General features: G+C 49.4%; 1 protein-coding gene across 1 annotated transcript; it reads left to right on the top strand.

Annotated features, from left to right (window-relative positions):
• Positions 1–4794: 4794 nt before the first annotated feature.
• Positions 4795–9319, top strand: LOC130599657 (galanin receptor 2b-like). The gene is given in 6 exon segments (XM_057410333.1): positions 4795–5190; positions 8478–8704; positions 8707–8735; positions 8738–8819; positions 8822–8863; positions 8866–9319. Coding segments are annotated over 6 exon segments (1065 nt in total). The 5' UTR covers positions 4795–4822; the 3' UTR covers positions 9183–9319.
• The last annotated feature ends 8183 nt before the right edge of the window (positions 9320–17502 follow it).

Genomic DNA, 17502 nt, shown 5'->3' with positions numbered 1-17502 from the left:
CCGCTCCTCCTCGTCTCCCCGCGGCCTCACCAAGAGGGAGGCAAGGGCGAGGGCCAGGACGGTGAAGAGCAGCCGGACGGCCAGGTACAAGTCCACGGCCACGTCCGTCCCGCCCTCCTGCTGGAGCCCGCCCGTATTACAAGTCATTGCCGTAAAGCACAGTGACACAAGAACCTTAGCCCAAGCCCCACACTTGATAAACACTAACACAGCAAATACCTACTCTAAGTAAGTTACAACATTATGAAGCTGTGAGATCAAGAGGAACAACTCTGAGAGCCAATACATCAGCATTGTGATGAGTGACTATTAATCCGGTCAGATCTCTTGTTATTTCAACCCCAAATGCCCCACGTTGGGCGCCAAAAAGAACTGTTGTGGTTTAAACCCAGTCAGGTAACTCGTTCACTCACTCCCCCCCTTCTTTCCCTCCCTCTACTACCAGAGGGACGGAGAGGAGAATCAAAAAGAATGCAACTCCCACGGGCTGAGATAAGAACAGTTTAGTAACTAAGGTATGACGCAAATCACTACTGCTACCACCAGTAATAACAATGATAAAGGAAATAACAAGGGAAGAGAATAGGACATCTCACCACCAGCCGACCGATAACTAGCCACCCCAGCCCGACCATGCTCTGACCGATGCCTCCTCCAACCCTGCCATCTCCCAGCCCTTCCGGCTAACTTCCCCCCAGGCATGACGTGCTGTGGTATGGAATACCTCTTTGGCTAGCTTGGGTCAGGTGTCCTGTCTCTGCTTCCTCCCGACTTCCCCTCCTCCGTGGCAGAGCATGAGGCTCACAAAGTCCTTGGCCATACCAAAACATCGCTATCAGCTCTGTTCCCAGGCCGAAAGTCAAAACGCTGCACTGCACCAGCTACCAAGAAGGAGAAAAATGACTGCTACTGCTGAACCCAGAACACCATGTATTATAGCAGGGGAGTCATTACAGTCTCCTGTCAATCGCAAAAAAAATCATAACATATGCAGCTTGGGTATAAGAGGATTTTAACCCATATGTGGTCACTGCTTGTCAGGCCTCCTTAACTATTTTGAGATCAAAAGCTTCCCACTCTTTAACCCCCTGCTGTGTAGTAAACATATGCAGAGAGGCCCATTGCAAAAAATTCACCTGTAATAATTGCATCTTTGATTAACCCGCGCCAACAGTGCGCAGGATTTGTGCCCCCCCCCCCCCCCCCGATACCTCTCCCACCCCCTCCCGCTGTTTGCCTTCTTTAAGGAAGGGGTTTTGCAGAGGATAAGGTGGTGGCACCGATAGAGATGTCTCAATCCGAGTCTCGAGGGCGTCAAGCTTTTTCATCAATTGTTGCAGCTGAGCGTCTCCAAGGCCAGCGAGTAGTTGCTGATGAGCTGAGCAGACCGACCCAGGAGACGAAGAGTCAGAGTCTGGAAGCAGAGGATATAAATCTGGCTCGAATTCAGGGCAGTCGAGGTCTGATCCTGGGTAGAACTCAGGGTCTCCGTTGTTCGCAGCCATGTCTTTCTTGTCAGATGTCTCTCGTTCGGTATGTGGCCATCTGCGGACCTGGCTCTTGCTTTCATCGGCTCGGGGCGCTGATTTTTTCGGCGCCGTTCCAGGTACCACAGGAGGTGCAAAAGTCATAGCCGCAGCACTATGATGGGGGTTAGGGGAGACAGCACCTTCTGGAGCTGTGGCGGCAAATACGGAAGCTACCGCCGCCCTTTCCAATTTTATCTCTTTCAAAGTCTCGAACACCAATCTCCAAAGCGTACAGTGTTTCTGTGCATCTTTGGTCCCTTTACTAACCTCGCGATGAGGGGACCACTTTAACAGCCTCTGTAAGGCGGCACTATCATATTGCAGTCCTCTCTTAGAGAGAATGTGTTGGAGGAGCTTCACCACTGCCTGTTCCTCTTTGGATAGCAAGTGCCCCACCTCCTCCCAGGCCTCTCACCTCATCAGGGTGAGATTCCCAAAGTTTTGCAGACGTCTGACTTCCCAGCGCCGGGGCAGAGCTGAATTTCGGCCGGCTCTCCGCCCCCTCCTTTTCGTCAGACCTTCAAACTCGTCTTTGTCGAGTTACCGATCGGAGGGTCCCTGTTTGGGCACCACTCGTTGACGCAGGAGTCACGGACAACACAGAGACGATCAATGTGATCAAGTGATTGCCAAATTTATTACAAAGCCTTAACTCCTTATGTACTCTTTCTTACATGCACTTACGGTGATTTGGCATATTATGATTGGATGCATGTCTTGAAGACCCTTAGTGACTAACATATAATTGGTTTAGCACAGGTGTGAGAACTTGACCTCAAAAGCTTGCCAACACTCCACAGTTCTCATTAACTCAGTGATTTCCAGCTTCTTCTTCTCTTGCTTGCTTAGGCTTCTTTGGGCCTCTCATGCGGTCCTCTCAGGGGTCCCCAGGAGGAAGGGGTGGGGGCATGCTGGCATGGCAGGGGATGGCACTGGCTCTCTCCTTGTGCTTCTGCAACCTCCATCACCATAGGTTCTGGTGTCCCTGTTTCCTTCTTCCTTTGCTGTTGGCTGCAGGCAACAGGCCTCGATTGGACAAGTTACAAACCTCCTGGCCACATGGGGTGGTCCTCTTCCAAACATACACCACCCCCACCCCCCCCCACCAGGTATAGACTGGGATCCCCTGTCACACTGCTTGCTGCACATCCCCTCCCCCCCCCATTGCCACATTCCTCGGGGTGTTGCAGAGGCCCCCCCCCTGCCCTGGACACCCATGTGGGGCGAAGGGCCCAACTCACCAGGACTCTTGCAGCTCCACTGCTTCCTTAAGGGTTTGTTGATGCAGAACCGTGCCCAAGCACTGGGAGCCTGGGCAGTTTGCAAGGCCAGGCCCTTTCTCTTGGGGGGTGCGTTCTCCTCTCCAGTTACCCTTGTGCCCGTAGCTGCTGGGCAACCATCCAATGCCCTGTCACAACATACAGCCCCTCCTCGCACATGAGTGACAGGAGCTGAGGTAAGACCCCACGATCCATTATCTCAAGCACTGGTGTGAGGAACTGCTTGCCCATTATCTCCAGCTCTGCACCAAAGCAGAGCTAGCAAAAATAAGTAGCATGGCCACTTCAGTACTGGCCATTCCAGCTTTTCAGAGGAAAGCTCATCTCTCTGCCACATAAGCAGCATTCATGTAAGTCAAGGTTACTTAAAAAAAAAAGTCTAAGTGAGAAATAAAATTTCTGCATTTCACATGCAGAGCAACTGAAACTGTCCTTGTGAAATCCTTTCTGCTTTGGGACGAGTAGGTGCTATTGGAGCAATCTCTATATTCACAAATGAGATGCAGTGACCTTTTGGGTCCCAGATATCAGAATCCAACTCCCAGTCTGTAGCATGAACTTCTTGCTGCCCAGACAGAGGAGATGCTGCCATGTCAAGTGAGGTATTTGACTTGTACAACTGTTGGCCAGTGCACAACAGGCCAACCTGAAGATCACATCCTGCTTCTTAGACTCTATAAGACTTCGGCAATGGCCTCTGGGAATACCTGCAACTGTATGGGAATGGTCTCATTACAGCTGTTGTAGGATTGAACTTGGCTTGGTGTGACTCCAGGCAGTTTACTGGCGTTCTGAGATCTGCTCCGATACCAGGAACACTTGCAGCCAGCAACCCATGGTCACATGCCCTTTGCAGAGCTTCTGCTTCAGGCACTCACTGCCAGGGCTTCCCAGGGAGCACTTGGGTTAGGGTTAGGTTAGCGGCTAGGGCTAGGGTTAGGGGTTAGTGGTTAGGGTTACAGTTAGGGTCAGAGTTAGTTAGGGTCAGGGGGTAGGGTTAGCACTTGCTAATTCCCCAGCCTGAAAGAGAATGCACAGCTAAGAGGTCGGTTTCTTGCACAGACTGTGCTATGTCCATACTCACGGTGAAATGGCCTTGGGCCACCTTCCTGGGCCACAGCACATCCCTGCAAACACCTCACAGGGGTAAGAATCCCTTTTATTCAAGGGAAGCTGTACCTGTATCTGTACATGACATTCCTCCAGCTCCAGAACTCAGAAACATGCAGACAGATTTCTATGCCTGTGACAGAGAAACTAATGTTTCCATGCATAATCTCACCTTCTGCCTGCAGTTGAAATTCTTATGTTGGGAGTCAGGGAAATTATACAAAAAGTTCATGTACTCAGGAGAGCTGCCCTGTGAAACATAGAAAGGAATATATATCTGGGTTACTGAAACCAAAGCAGGAATGGTCCCATCATACTGTCCTCCTCCTGGGCACAACATGGAGCTGTGTAATAGCTGTAACTGCCAAAAGTATTTCCTGCTCTCTGCCTAGTGTGCCAGGTTTATTCTAGGAGCAGGTACCAAAAGACCTGGGAGTGGAGGATAAACTCTGCATGTCAGTATCAGGAGAGCAAGCATCTTGGCCTGTCCAGATGATTGGTTTGGGGCTGGAAACCCACTGGCAGAATTTAATCAGCAGAACAGAACTCCATTCTCCCACAGAGGAGGAAGCTGGGGACAGATGCCATCCTCTCCTCTCCCTTATACCTCACCTACAGCATCATCAGTCCAAGGCAGCATCTGAACATGGGCTGTGGGGCAAGGGCCAGAATGGGGGAGCAGGGAACACCTTACTCCCAACCTACGCTACCTGTCCTACAGGCCAACAGTGTCCAGGGGAACCTGCTGAGAAGCATGTGGGTCACAGAGCTGAAAATGGGTCTCTGTGTCTCCAGTGAGCCAACAGGCCCATCAGCCAAACTAACAGGCTAAGCAGTGTTTCTCCAGTCTCTCACATCTTTCCCTGTGTTGCCTCATGCTCCAGCATCTCATAATGACACAGGATGATGGAGCACGAGGACTTCAAGAGCCTGGCTGTGTACTGGAACTCCTCTGACATTTACCAGTTCAGCACTGCCAGGGTCATTGTCCCTGTGGTCTTCTTTCTCATCTTGCTCCTGGGCACAGTGGTCAGTAGCCTAGTGCTGGCAGTGCTGCTGCGCAACGGGCAAGTGGGCCACAACACTACCAACCTCTTCATCTTCAACCTCAGCCTGGCTGACTTCTTCATTGTCTTCTGCATGCCTTTCCAGGCCACTGTCTACTTCCTTCAGGGCTGTGTCTTTGGCTCCTTCATTTGTAAGGCTGTCCACTTCTTCATCTACCTCACCATGTATGCTAGCAGCTTTACCCTGACTGCCATCTCTGTGGACAGTTAAAGATGCCCTTGGGCTGGGGAAGGAGGGCAGTCTGAGAAGCTGGATTGAGTGAGGGCATGGGAATATTGTGGCTCTCTACTACTAGGAAGATGGTTCAAACCCCACTGGTAATGATCATTGCCAAAGGCAGTCTGAGGACCTGGTGTGACCCCCTTCCCCTAGCAACCCCCAAGCAGCACTTCCAGATCTCTGGAGTACAAGGCTGGGTCTGCTACTGTCTGGCTTTCTGCTGGAGAGACCTGCCTTGTGGTTAAAGCCCTGGAGACACAAGATCAGCTCCCCACTGTGCCACAAACTCCCACTGGGTGTCACCTAGCTCTGTGTTAAGAGATGCCACTCAGAGGGAAATAGCCACCATTTCAGAAAAGCATGATGAGCAGGCAGGAAAGTAATAATAAGACACCAACATAAGAAGGATGTGGAGCTGTTGGAGCGAGTCCAGAAAAGGCCACGGAGATGCTGTGAGGGCTGGAGCAGCTCTGCTCTGGAGCCAGGCTGAGAGAGCTGGGCTTGTTCAGCCTGGAGAATAGAAGGCTCCGGGGAGACCTTAGAGAAGCTTCCAGTGCTTAAAGAGGCTACAAGAAACCTGGAGAGGGGCTTTGGACAAGTAGGGACAGGAAAAGGAAGAAAGGCTTTAACCTGACAGAGAGAAGACTGAGATGAGCTCTTAGGCAGGGTGCCCAGAAAAGCTGTGGCTGCCTCATCCCTGGCAGCGTTCAAGGCCAGGTTGGATGGGGCTTGGAGCAACCTGATCTAGTGGAAGGTGTCCCTGCCCGTGGCAGGGGGTTGGAACTGGATGAGCTTCAAACCCAAACCATTCTGTGACTCTAAACAGAAAGGACTGTAAGAGAAGCCACATAAATACCCAGAGATCCATAAACACCCATAAATACTGGAGGTCTCAGTCCTGCAATAAACACATCTCTCATTCCTCTGGGGGTTCCAGCCCAGCACAAACCCTACTCATCTTGCAATTCCTCTTCCCCCTTTGCCCCCAGCCCTCCTGCGGTCTGTACAGAAAGGCACCCATACCATGAGCCAAGTCCTTCCTGGGAGGTTACCCAGGATGCTCTGGCACTGATCAGTGCCACCTATATTGTTAACAGGAGCTCTTTAAGGTGACTGTGTCAGCTGCCCCACTTCTGACTAAGCCTGTATTTATGGTCCAGGATGAGGTAAAGGTCCTCATTAGGTAAGCTCCAGCCTGGACTGCTACAGGGAACATGTCCTAGCCCATCTTGCTCCTTGTGCTTGCTTCCAAGCTACCAAGACAAGATAGGGTAAACAGCCGTCTTCAATGAGGAGGTTCACAGCACTGCAGGCAGAAGGAAATTTCAGTACCAGGGAATATGTGTGACTGGTTAAATCCCAGCAAAAAGTGTGGTTGGGCTACTCTTCCAATCCCTTTCAAGATCGTCCTACTTCCAGGTGCCACCTACAGAAACTCAGTGATCTGACACTTCAGCAACTCATGCACCTGGAAATGCCAGTATCCCCTGTCTGGGGTCACATGGCATCTCCGACTAAAATACCCCAATCATCTGGCATTTCAGTGGCTACACAGTTTGCCTGCTATCCCCAGGAAAACCAGAGATTTCTCATGGTCTAAGCCTCATGCTTTCCTGTAACCTAAATGACATGGGTGCAGGCTGCCCCTCCAGCCAGCTCAGAATCAGGGACAGTATCTCTCTCTCAAAAAGAAAGAACATTTTGGCAAGGTGCTAGTGCCTGCGTTCTCTCCCTTTCTGGAGGCACTTCTGTGCTGTGCTGTGCTGTGTTGTGCTTGCAGAGCTGTCAGCAGCTTTCAGGATGACAGGACCAGCAAGAAAGAAGGGTTCTGTCACACATGACCCTTCACACTAGCTACGTGTCTTATCTACATGCTCTGCCGACCTCACAGTACATCAAATGAGCACTCTGGCAGGCTGAGGCTGAGGCAGTTGCACTCCTGTCTGTGCTGATGGCTCCTCTCCATCTCGTACTCACAAGCACCAAGCCATCTTTTCTCCTTGCTGACATCTATATCTTTGCCTGTCGTGGTTTAAACCCAGCCATGCAGCTCGTTCACTCACTCCCCCCCCCCCCCCCCCCCCCCTTCTTGCCCTCCCCCTACTCCCGGAGGGATGGAGAGGAGAACTGGAAAAAATTCAACTCCCATGGGTTGAAATAAGAACAGTTTAATAACTAAGGTATAACACAAATCACTACTGCTACCACCAATAATAATAATGATACAGGAAATAACAAGAGAAGAGAATACAACACCTCAGCACCAGCTGACCGATAACTCACCCCCCCCAGCCCGACCAAGCACTGACTGATACTTCATCCAACCCCCAGTGCCCTAACCCTTCCGGGTAACTCTCAGTTACATCCTGGGCATGACGTGCTGTGGTATGGAATACCTCTTTGGTCAGTTTGGGTCAGGTGTCCTGGCTCTGCTTTCCTCACAGCTTCCCCTCCTCCCTGGCAGAGCATGAGGCTCACAAAGTCCTTGGCCAGACCAAACATTTGAGCAGTAACTAAAAACGTCAGTGTTATCAGCACCGTTCCCAGGCCAAAAGTCAAAAACACAGTGCTGCACTAGCTACCAAGAAGGAGAAAAAATGATTGCTACTGCTGAACCCAGGACATTGCCCTGTGGTGTTGCCTGGAGGTAAGGGAGCAGGGCTGGCCATCACACTGTATCTGGCCACTGTTGCTGGAGGGAGCAGATGGAGCATCACTGCCTGCTTTGGGCTGGTCTTAGAAAGTAGACAGTACCGAAAGTCAAGGGCCCACCTGGTCCCTTTGGTACCAAGGTGGAAGCAGCCCCAACTCCAGTCAGCAAATCTCCCTCCTGCCACGCTTGTATGAAAGTTGGAGAAGGCTGGAAATATGCCCTCTGTGGGCAGGAGCCTGCATGGTGCCCGTCACCTAGTAAAGCCTCTCAGGACCTGAATCCACAGTTCAGACCTCTTTCTGCCACATAAATTCTGCCAAGCAATTGATATGTGCAGGCTCTCCACAACACTATCTCTCTGGCCCTAGCTCAGTGACACAACCCACCCCACCATGTACTGAGGGGTAAGCCAGCCTAACCTTGTGGGAGAAGCATTCTTACTAGAAAGGTAAATGCTGCTTTACCCAGGACTGTATCTCAAAGAAGGTGTGAGATAACATGTAGGGCCACTGCTCAGGGACCTTCAGGAGAATGAAGGAAACCCTTTTGTCCCTGGAGTTTATGTGGCCAAGTCGAGCTTGGCTGAAATCTCAGTGCTGGTTACTTTCCTCTCCCCTCCAGGTACCTGGCCATCTGCTATCCACTGCACTACCAGGAGCTGCGAACCCCCCACAATGTAGTGGCTGCCATGGCTGTGATCTGGGGCCTCTCTGTGGTCTTTGCTGGGCCCTAAGTAAGCTACTATGACTTGATTGAGTGGGAGTCCAGCTACATCTGCATGCCTGGCTGGGAGAAGTGGAGACGCAAGGTCATGGACACCAGCACGTTTGCCTTTGGCTATGTCATCCACAGCATCTGTGGACAGCAGTGGAGGACACCTGGAGGACATATCAGAGTCCAAGAAGGCCAAGCATAAAGTAACCAAGATGACCATCATTGTAACCATCTTTTTCTGTCTCTGCTGCTGCCATACCACCCAGTCATCCTCCAATACCACTATGGAGACTTCCGTTCAACCAGGCCACCTATGCCTTCCACCTGCTTTCCCACTGCATGGCCTATGCCAGTTCCTGCCTCAACCCCATTGTCTATGCCCTGGTCTCCTAGCACTTCCGCAAGGACTTCAAAAACATTTTCATCTCTTTCTTGAGGAAAAAGCATCACAACAAGGTGCATGTGATGCACACAGCCTACACTGTGCCTGGATTTGAGGCAGGTTCCACTGGAGTGTCCCAGACACATGAGGAGAATAATGGGCATGAGCTGAACCAAGCTTCCATGGCAGTCCAATCCAGTTCTTTCAAGCCCCTTCATACTTCATAGTGGCCAAGCAACACACCATCTTCCAGCTTGGCTGCGTCACCAGCCTCAGGCCACCCTTTCCCACTGGGTGAGAAGAGGATGCTGGAAAGTCAAGCCAAAAACTGCTATACGCTGCTTCTGGCTGAATCCTTCCTCCCCATGCACCAGTATGCTGCATGGAAGGGAAGAAACAGATCCAGACTTGCCCCTGATCCTCAAACTATCTGAACTCCAAGAAGTAAAGCTCCAGCTCCTCTGTTGACTCTCAAACTACTAGTCTTCATGGCCTCACCTCTCTGGACACACTGGTTAGTTGTCAAAGAGCCACTTCTGCCTCCTAGTGCCCCATCTGGTCAGACTGGCCCCCACAGCAGGAATGACAAGGCAGATGGGCAGTGCAGGCAGGACCAGGCAAGTAAAGGTGGTGTGGAAAGCGCCTGGCACAGCCCGTTGGTGGTTGCAGTGGTGGCTTTGCTGTTCTCCCTGTGACTTGGTCCTTCCCTGGGATGTGGAGTGGGCTGTGGGCTCTCTGCATGTTTGGGATGTTGCTGTTGTGCATACTAGAGAAATGTCTTTTTTAACCCAGAGCAAATAAATCTGTTTTCTTCATTCAGGCAGTAGTGAGGCCTGCAGTAGTCATCTGGAGTGGGGATGGGCTACCTCAATGGGGCCACATTCATAACTGGTGCAAATCACAATGCACCAGGAAAACCAGCACTGAGCAAAGTCTGCAGAGACAAACCCTGCCTGGTTTCCCAACTCCTTTCTCCACAGCCATGTTTACTGACACAGACAGGTCCCTGAGCAGGTCAGTGCACAGCTGACATTTTTCTCCACAGTTAGCAGTCAATTGTCAGTGCGTAAAAGCAGCTTAACCTGCCCACCATGCTTCTGAGGTTCCATGAGCAGGCAAGGAGCTAGTGGGCAGAAGCAGGGTTAAGTGGTTAGTTTGGTTATGGCTCCTCCTGCCTGCATAGCAGTCTTTGCACAGGGGATTGAGGAGGCTCACACTCCATAGTGGAGCAGATGCTTTTCAGGGCCTGCTGAGTCTCATCTCAGAATCTAAGCATGCTCTTAACGCCTTGGAGTTTCAGGAAGGAAAACTCTCATCTCCCTTATCAGGGCTGATTAGATGTGAGTGCCTGCTTCCATGGCTAAATAGCTATTTGGCCACGATCTCTAGCTAGAGATCATAGAATCGTAAAATATCTCAAGTTGGAAGGGACCCATAAGCATCATCAAGTCCAAATTCCTGCTCTTCGCAGGACTACCTAAAACTAAGCTATACGACTAAGAGCATCATCCAGATGCTCCTTGAACTCTTGACAGGCTTAGTGCCTTGACCACTTCCCTGGGAAGCCTGTTCCAGTGACCAACCACCCTCTCAGTGAAGAACCTTTTCCTAATGCCCAGCCTCACTCTATTTCCTCATGTGCTTTTGCTGGTTACCAGAGAGAGGGGATCAGCACCTTTTGCCCCATGTACATGACCTCTGACACTTCAGGATTGCCGAATCCTGTGCAATTTAAGAGATGACTCTTAAAAAAGTGACCAGCATCCATGGACCACATGACCTTCAACAGCAGATTGCCAGGGCACCTGACCAACTGTCGTGGTTTAAACCCAGTCAGGTAACTTGTTCACTCACTCCCAGTGAGTGGTGCCAAGCTGACAACAATCAAGGTCCGTGTCCGTCTCCCCCCCCTGCACCGGGGCTCTCCCCTTCCCCGCTCCCGGAGGAACGGGGAGGAGGATCGAGAGAGTGCAACTCCTACGGGTTGAGACAAGAACAGTCCAGCAACAAATCACCACCGCTACTATCAGCTAAAACAATGATAAGGGAAAATAACAAGAGAAGAGAATACGATACCACCGGCCAAGAAAGCGAGTTCCACCCGGAAGCCCCTGTCCTTCCGGGTAACTCCCAGTTACCCCCCACCCCGGGCATGACGTGCTGTGGTATGGAATACCTCCCCGGCTAGCCCGGGTCAGGTGCCCCGTCTCTGCTTCCTCACAGCCTCCCCTCCTCCCTGGCAGAGCATGAGCCTCACAGAGTCCTTGGTCAGGGTAAACATCACTTAGCAACAACCGAAAACATCGGCTTCACCAACACTGTTCTCAAACTAGAAGTCAAAACACAGCACTGCACCAGTTAACACAAAGGAAAAAAACATGACTGCTACTGCTGAACCCAGGACACCAACTTGCTCCTTCAGCTGCCCTTCGTATGCTCTCCCCATCCTCAGTGTTGAAGATTTGCTGGCAGTTTTCCACCTATTATTGATGATTTGAAACTCAGCTACTTCACAGTCACTGAGCCCACAAGTCTCTCTCTGCTTACAAACTACACATCTAGGGGGAACCTTTCCTAGCTGACTCCCTTAGCACCTGCACCAAAAAGTTACCTTCAACATGCTTCAGAAATTTCCTGGACCTGTTTGTATGTGCTGTGTGATATTCCCCGTTGATGTCTGAGAAGTTAAAATCACCCATAAGACCAAAGCCAGTTGATTGAGAGATATCCCTTAGCTCCTTCTATAATAATTAATTGGTGTTGTCATCCTGACTGGGTGATCAATAGTAAACTCCCACAACAACACCCTTTTTATTTCCTTTCCCCTTCATCCTTACCCAGAGGCTCTCAACCAAAAGCCACCCCAGAAGGGTGAGAAGCCAAGAAATGCTCAATCTGGAAACATATTTTTCATTGTAGCTGATGGTAACTCGCAACAGCAAGCTTTATGAGGCCAAAATCTGTAAGCACAAGACAGTTCTACACAAGAGGCTAGGACCTATTCAGTCAAGATCAAGACTGGCAATAACTTACCACTCCTTCCTTGTTGTGCTTAATATAGTCCAACCAATTCTCATTGCTCATTGAGGGACTACCTTACCTTTCCAATCTTGTAAATGTCCATTACCTTGAGGATTGGTGCCAGGAATGGCTACCCATTATCCCGAGAATTGCTGCAGACATGGGTGTGCATGCACAGGTGTGTGTGCGCGCGTGTGCGTGTATGTGTGCAAACATACACATGCAGTTGAAGAGCTGGTTGCGAGACCAGGGAAACTGGTCCACCAGAAACATGTAATACATGACATGAAGAACAGAGGTATTCCCCCCAACTCATTATAAAATAGGTAAAGGTACTCACCAAGGAACATCGTCAGGGAGCCATTGCCATGAGAATGACTACAGGAGGACACCTCCGTGGGGACACACTCTGCTGATGACTACTACAGATCCTGAGAGACACCCTCCATGAGACATCGCCAGGAGGGCAACTCCACAATACACACTCCATGGGCTACCTTCAAGGGGACCCCAGAAGGACGGCTCCACGAGGACACCCACCTCCAACGAACTCTTGGGAGACACTCTGCTCTGACACCAACTACGAACCCTGAAGGACTCCCACCACCAACAACGATGACAGTGGATCCCTGGGACACCGCTGGATCCGCAGTGGTGACTAGCTCACTCTCTCTCTGCACCCTGAATCCTTGCTTCATTTTCTGCCTTTTTCCCAATCTGTCCTATTGCTATCGCCTTTATTACAATAATTTCCCTTTTTCATAATAACTGTCTTTTTGTAATTTGTAATAAACAAACTGTCCAGTTACGGTACTTGCCCTCATTTGTGTCTTAATTTCACTCTTGGGATCACGAACTGAAACATTGTCGAGCACTGGGTTTTTTCTCCAATTGGACCCTGACATACTGAAATGAAATAAATTAAGTCAACTCTATTTGATCTGTTAATTTAATTAGAATTAATTACTTCAAATAAAAGTAAAGAAAATAATCCCACAATCAGCACAGTATTGCTGAGAGAAACATTCAGGTAACACATTAGGGTTCAACAGACAAATCTCAGCCACAACCATTCAATCCCACAGTAGCAGATGACTAAGACAAGTCCCTTGGCTCATGAAATACGGTTTAAATCACAGAATATGTTGTCCTGAATATTTGAGAGATCCAAAAGTACCATGACAGCCCCCATAGCAGATGGCATCTTGGGCTCCCAACGGATTCTGCAGTATGCAGCTTTCTGGAAGGCAGCTGTGGCACCCAGGAGCACTGGGAAGGACATTCCATTTGTCAAGTTATTTACAGATATCTTACATTTGTAAGTAACTTGACAGCTCTCATTTCTTCCAGATGTGCAGGACAGAGAGCAATTATATTGAGCTTCTTTGTTATCTGGATCTATTTTGCTGTACAAGACAAATTCATTGCCATGCAAAGTTAACAGTAATGCCTCAGGCTTTGCCCAGGCACAGAGACAGATGACCACAGCACCTGTTTCAACCCCCAGCCCCAGCAGTAAGCTGTGGCAGAGCCAGGAGTCACACCACCCTGAGGGGAGTGCTGGGAGCTCCTCTGATCCTAAGGGCTGGGTTTTGGTTGTCCTGCAGGCAGAGCAAGACATGTCACCAAGCAGCATTGTCACCAAGGGGTTTTTCTTGGGTAGGCTGGAGCCATCTGGTTTTGCTCTGTGTTGTGATGGTTTGAGCAGACTAACATGCTGTGATTTTCTCATGTGAAAGTCTTCTCTCCCTGATATCAAATAGCTTGTAATCACCTTAATTGTACCTCTCTCCCCTAATGTCAGACAGAGACCAGAACTATTTCAAGAGTATTGTCATAGACACGGATCAGCACTTAGCTGGGTGGCTTATGCAGGGATCTGGCAGCATCCCTGGTAAGTGTAAAGGCAACACAATCAAGGAGGATGTGAGTCCCGGAGATTTCAGCTGGGGTCAGTAAAGTCAAGAGCAAGCAGGCATCTCCATTGAGCATGCAACCTGTCTTCCACATGGGTTGGGCTGCATTCTCCCATGCCTGTTTCTCCATCCTCTCAATCTATCATGTAAATGCTGTGATTAGGGAGCCCTGTAGCATGACCTAGCATTATAATAATAGTAATTGACTGTGCTTCATGAGACAAGGGGGGCACAAAATCACAAAATGGAATATATAAACCTTTAGAATCAGTTCTAAGTAATGTTAAGTTTGATGGCTTTGTAACAGTAGCAATGGAAAATTACTGAGTTGCATGATACACTATAAAAAAAGTAGAGTACAGCTACAGAACATACTGAGAATTCTTGTACAAGATAAATCATTATAGTTGACATAATTTTAAGAAAAACAGTCTAGAAGAACAGGACACAGGGATAAGGAGTATCTGGGAATGGCAGGTGTCCAGGATGGGCTACAGTTAAACCAACTGATAAGTAGGAGGACAGGAGGATTATTATGCCTCTGGTGCTAACAAACCAAATAAACTGGTATAAGCATCTACTGTGCGTGCTTCAAAAGCTGCCAGAAGTGATGAAGATTGTTGGAAGAAGTAAACGACCCTCAGAGACCACCACCACAATTCTGTACACATGTGGGGTACTTTCTGGAAAATGATGTAATCCATACGTAGCCTCATGAATACGTATGTACGCCCAGTGGCTATAAAAGGACGGCTTGTGTGGCAACTGGGGAGACACACGTTAGGAGGAGCTATCCCCCGTGTCTCCTGGCGCCGCAATAAAGAATACCTGCTTGTCAGATTGAAAACTTTGTTGGCAAGTTTGTTCCTGGAGTTTTCTCCGAATCATTCAGGACAGGAGTCACAATGCTTCCAAATGCCTTCAGAGCAATGCATATCAACCCAGGCAGAAATAAATGGTTCCATCTGCTCTTACATAAAGTCCATTGAACAAAAGCATTCAACTTTCAGACAGCAATTATTTTATTTAGATGTCCAGTCAACGGACAAAGAAGCTGTGCTGGGGATACCAGGGCTGTTATTCTGCTTGATGTCTCTGGGTGGACACACAATATCTTTACAAAACTGCACTAAGCGGATGAGTTGGGTTTAGCTTCAAGGCCCACATGACTGCCATTTACATAGTCCTGGGCTACTCACAGTTGAGAGTACCAATTGTGTAGCCAAGCACATCCAGGAGCCACCTGGGTTTCACAGGAAATCAGCTTGGCCAGAGCATAGTTTTAAGTTACTTGCATGCAAATTCTCATCATTCAGTGATGGGACAGTTTGTCCCTGCCCCGGTGCCATCATTCACACACCACCTTCACCCAGCCCTCAGGAAAAGAAAAAGGGGGATGGTGGTGATGAGTTCACTTGCCAAGGGCTGGTCCTTCAGAGGGGCTCTGAAGATGGACATCTGCCAGACTCAGTGCCTGGGGGTTGCTCACATTAAGCACCAAGTCCCTAGAGGCAGCAGCCTGAAGCACCACTCTTGGCTGGCCCTTGGGCTGGCCTTGGGCACCACCACACACCACCACACACCAGGACTCTGCCAACCAGTCCTTGCTGCTGTTAGAAGTGGGAGCACTTCATAATTGCAATTACTTTGTTTTATAAGCCAGCTTGGATGAGCACCAGGAACAGAGCGAAAGGTAAAATGCCCTGCCTTAGTGCTAGCAGAGGTGTGCCCTACATCAGTTTTAGCTTGCAGCGTCCCTCTCTCCTCAAGCACCCTTCCCACGTAGCCTACCTACTCCCTATAGGTACCTTAGGGATCTGGCACCCCTCCTCACATGCCCTTCTTCCTGCCCCTCAAGAGGCCCATAAGCACCCATGGGTGCCTCACAGCAGGATGTTACTGCCAGATGTACTGCAGCAGGCAGCTTGCTGAGTTAGTCTAAAGGCACCAAGGCAATCCAAGTCCTGGCACTAGGAGAAGGAGGTGAGGATTTACAGCTCTGGGAGCAGCCCAGGGTAGGAAACTGTGAGTTCCTACTATACCTGGAGTCACAGATTTTTTGCCCTCCAGTCACTGACTTTAACTTCATCTTCAATAACATCAAGCACATGAGAGCTGGTCCCACATCTTCCATTTCTTATGCCACTACCTGGGACTGAGCACAGAAGACACCAGCCTCTTCATAGGATAATGCCATCTCAACCCACCCTTCCCTTCATCTCAGTAGTCATTGGTTAACATGGGACCTCCCTCTTCTTGGAAAGCCAGCAATGGTTAAGCTCATGCCTCATGACGGTGCCTCCAGACACAACTCTCCCTGCAAGACTGAGCCAAGACAATCTTCTTGGCCATACAGTCCTGGCATCCCTTTGTTCTGTCGGCTGCAACTGCCTGAAAATTCACACCAGTAAAAGGGTCTAAATGGAGTCCATTGGATAGGCTGCAATTTGCCAAGCTAGATTCTGGATCAGGCCCTCCCAGAGAAAGGCATGTATTTCAAGGGATATTTAAAAACAGATTGTTTAGTGCCATCTAATAGACTGAGGTACTGTAATCAATTCATGCCAACAGTTTTGACACATGATCAATATTTTCCATTAGGGAGTATTCTCCATTAACAGAATTACTTCATCTTGTGCTCAATACATCTTATCTACTGCTCTTGCCCAAAAAAACAGAAATGGAAGACACTTGAAAACAACGGAGAGATCTCAGATTAGAGCAGCAGAACCTGGGGACAGGAAGATGTGAGCACAAACCCCTGCGCAAGGCCCCTATGGAGCAGCCTGAAGGCTCGGTTACATTGCATCTCCTGAGTACCTGTCAGTGCCACTGCCTCTGAAAACCACTCACTGAATGTCCAAGCAAAGGGACTGCACCCCTTAGCAAAACCCCACACTGCAAAGAGCTCTGCTAGCAGCAGCCCAGACTCCTGCACGCATCCCCAGCCTGGCACACAGCCTGCAGTCAGATGTGTGGATGCTGTGCCAGACCCTGCAGGAAGACTGCAGACACAGCAAGCTGTTTGCAGATTTGCTAATATTAGAACATTACACATCTTGCTTCTAAATCAAGTGCTTTAGATGAAGTGCTCATCCTGGCTTTGTGTTAGACAGCAAAATACTGCCACTGTGTCCTGTACGGCTTCCTGCCCACAATACGTAACCATGATCTTCCTGCTCGTACCAATGTCTCCTAGCTAGCTGTTGCCCCAGCCAATAGCTAAATCTAGAATAAGTCAATCTTAGTCTAATTTTTCCCCAAGTGTTTGGTGCTGTTTTAAATAAAGCCACTTCCATCTTTTCCTGACAATTTTAATGAAAAAGCTTTCCTGGGGAGAGATTATTTTAAAGAAGGGGAAGAACTAAACGTACACACTTAAAACAACATGAGTTTCTCTAAAGACTCCAGAATGAGCTTCTGTCCTTGTGCAAAGGACCCAGTGCAGAGAAAGAACAATCCCACTTGCACACCACAGCTTGGTGATGCACAGACTACCTGACAGCTTGGCAGCGCACTCCTGAAGGCTCTCCTTGGCCCTCAAACCCAATAAGCAGCAAATGTCTCTGAAGAGCAAGAGATCCAGCTAGGAGCAAAGGTTTGTTCCCAC

Source organism: Pezoporus wallicus, unplaced genomic scaffold (genome assembly GCF_028554395.1).
Source record: "Pezoporus wallicus isolate ANWC-B61680 ecotype Strahan unplaced genomic scaffold, APGP_CSIRO_Pwel_v1 contig_4046, whole genome shotgun sequence".
Lineage (NCBI taxonomy): Eukaryota > Metazoa > Chordata > Aves > Psittaciformes > Psittacidae > Pezoporus > Pezoporus wallicus.
This window is presented reverse-complemented; position numbering and strand designations above follow the sequence as displayed.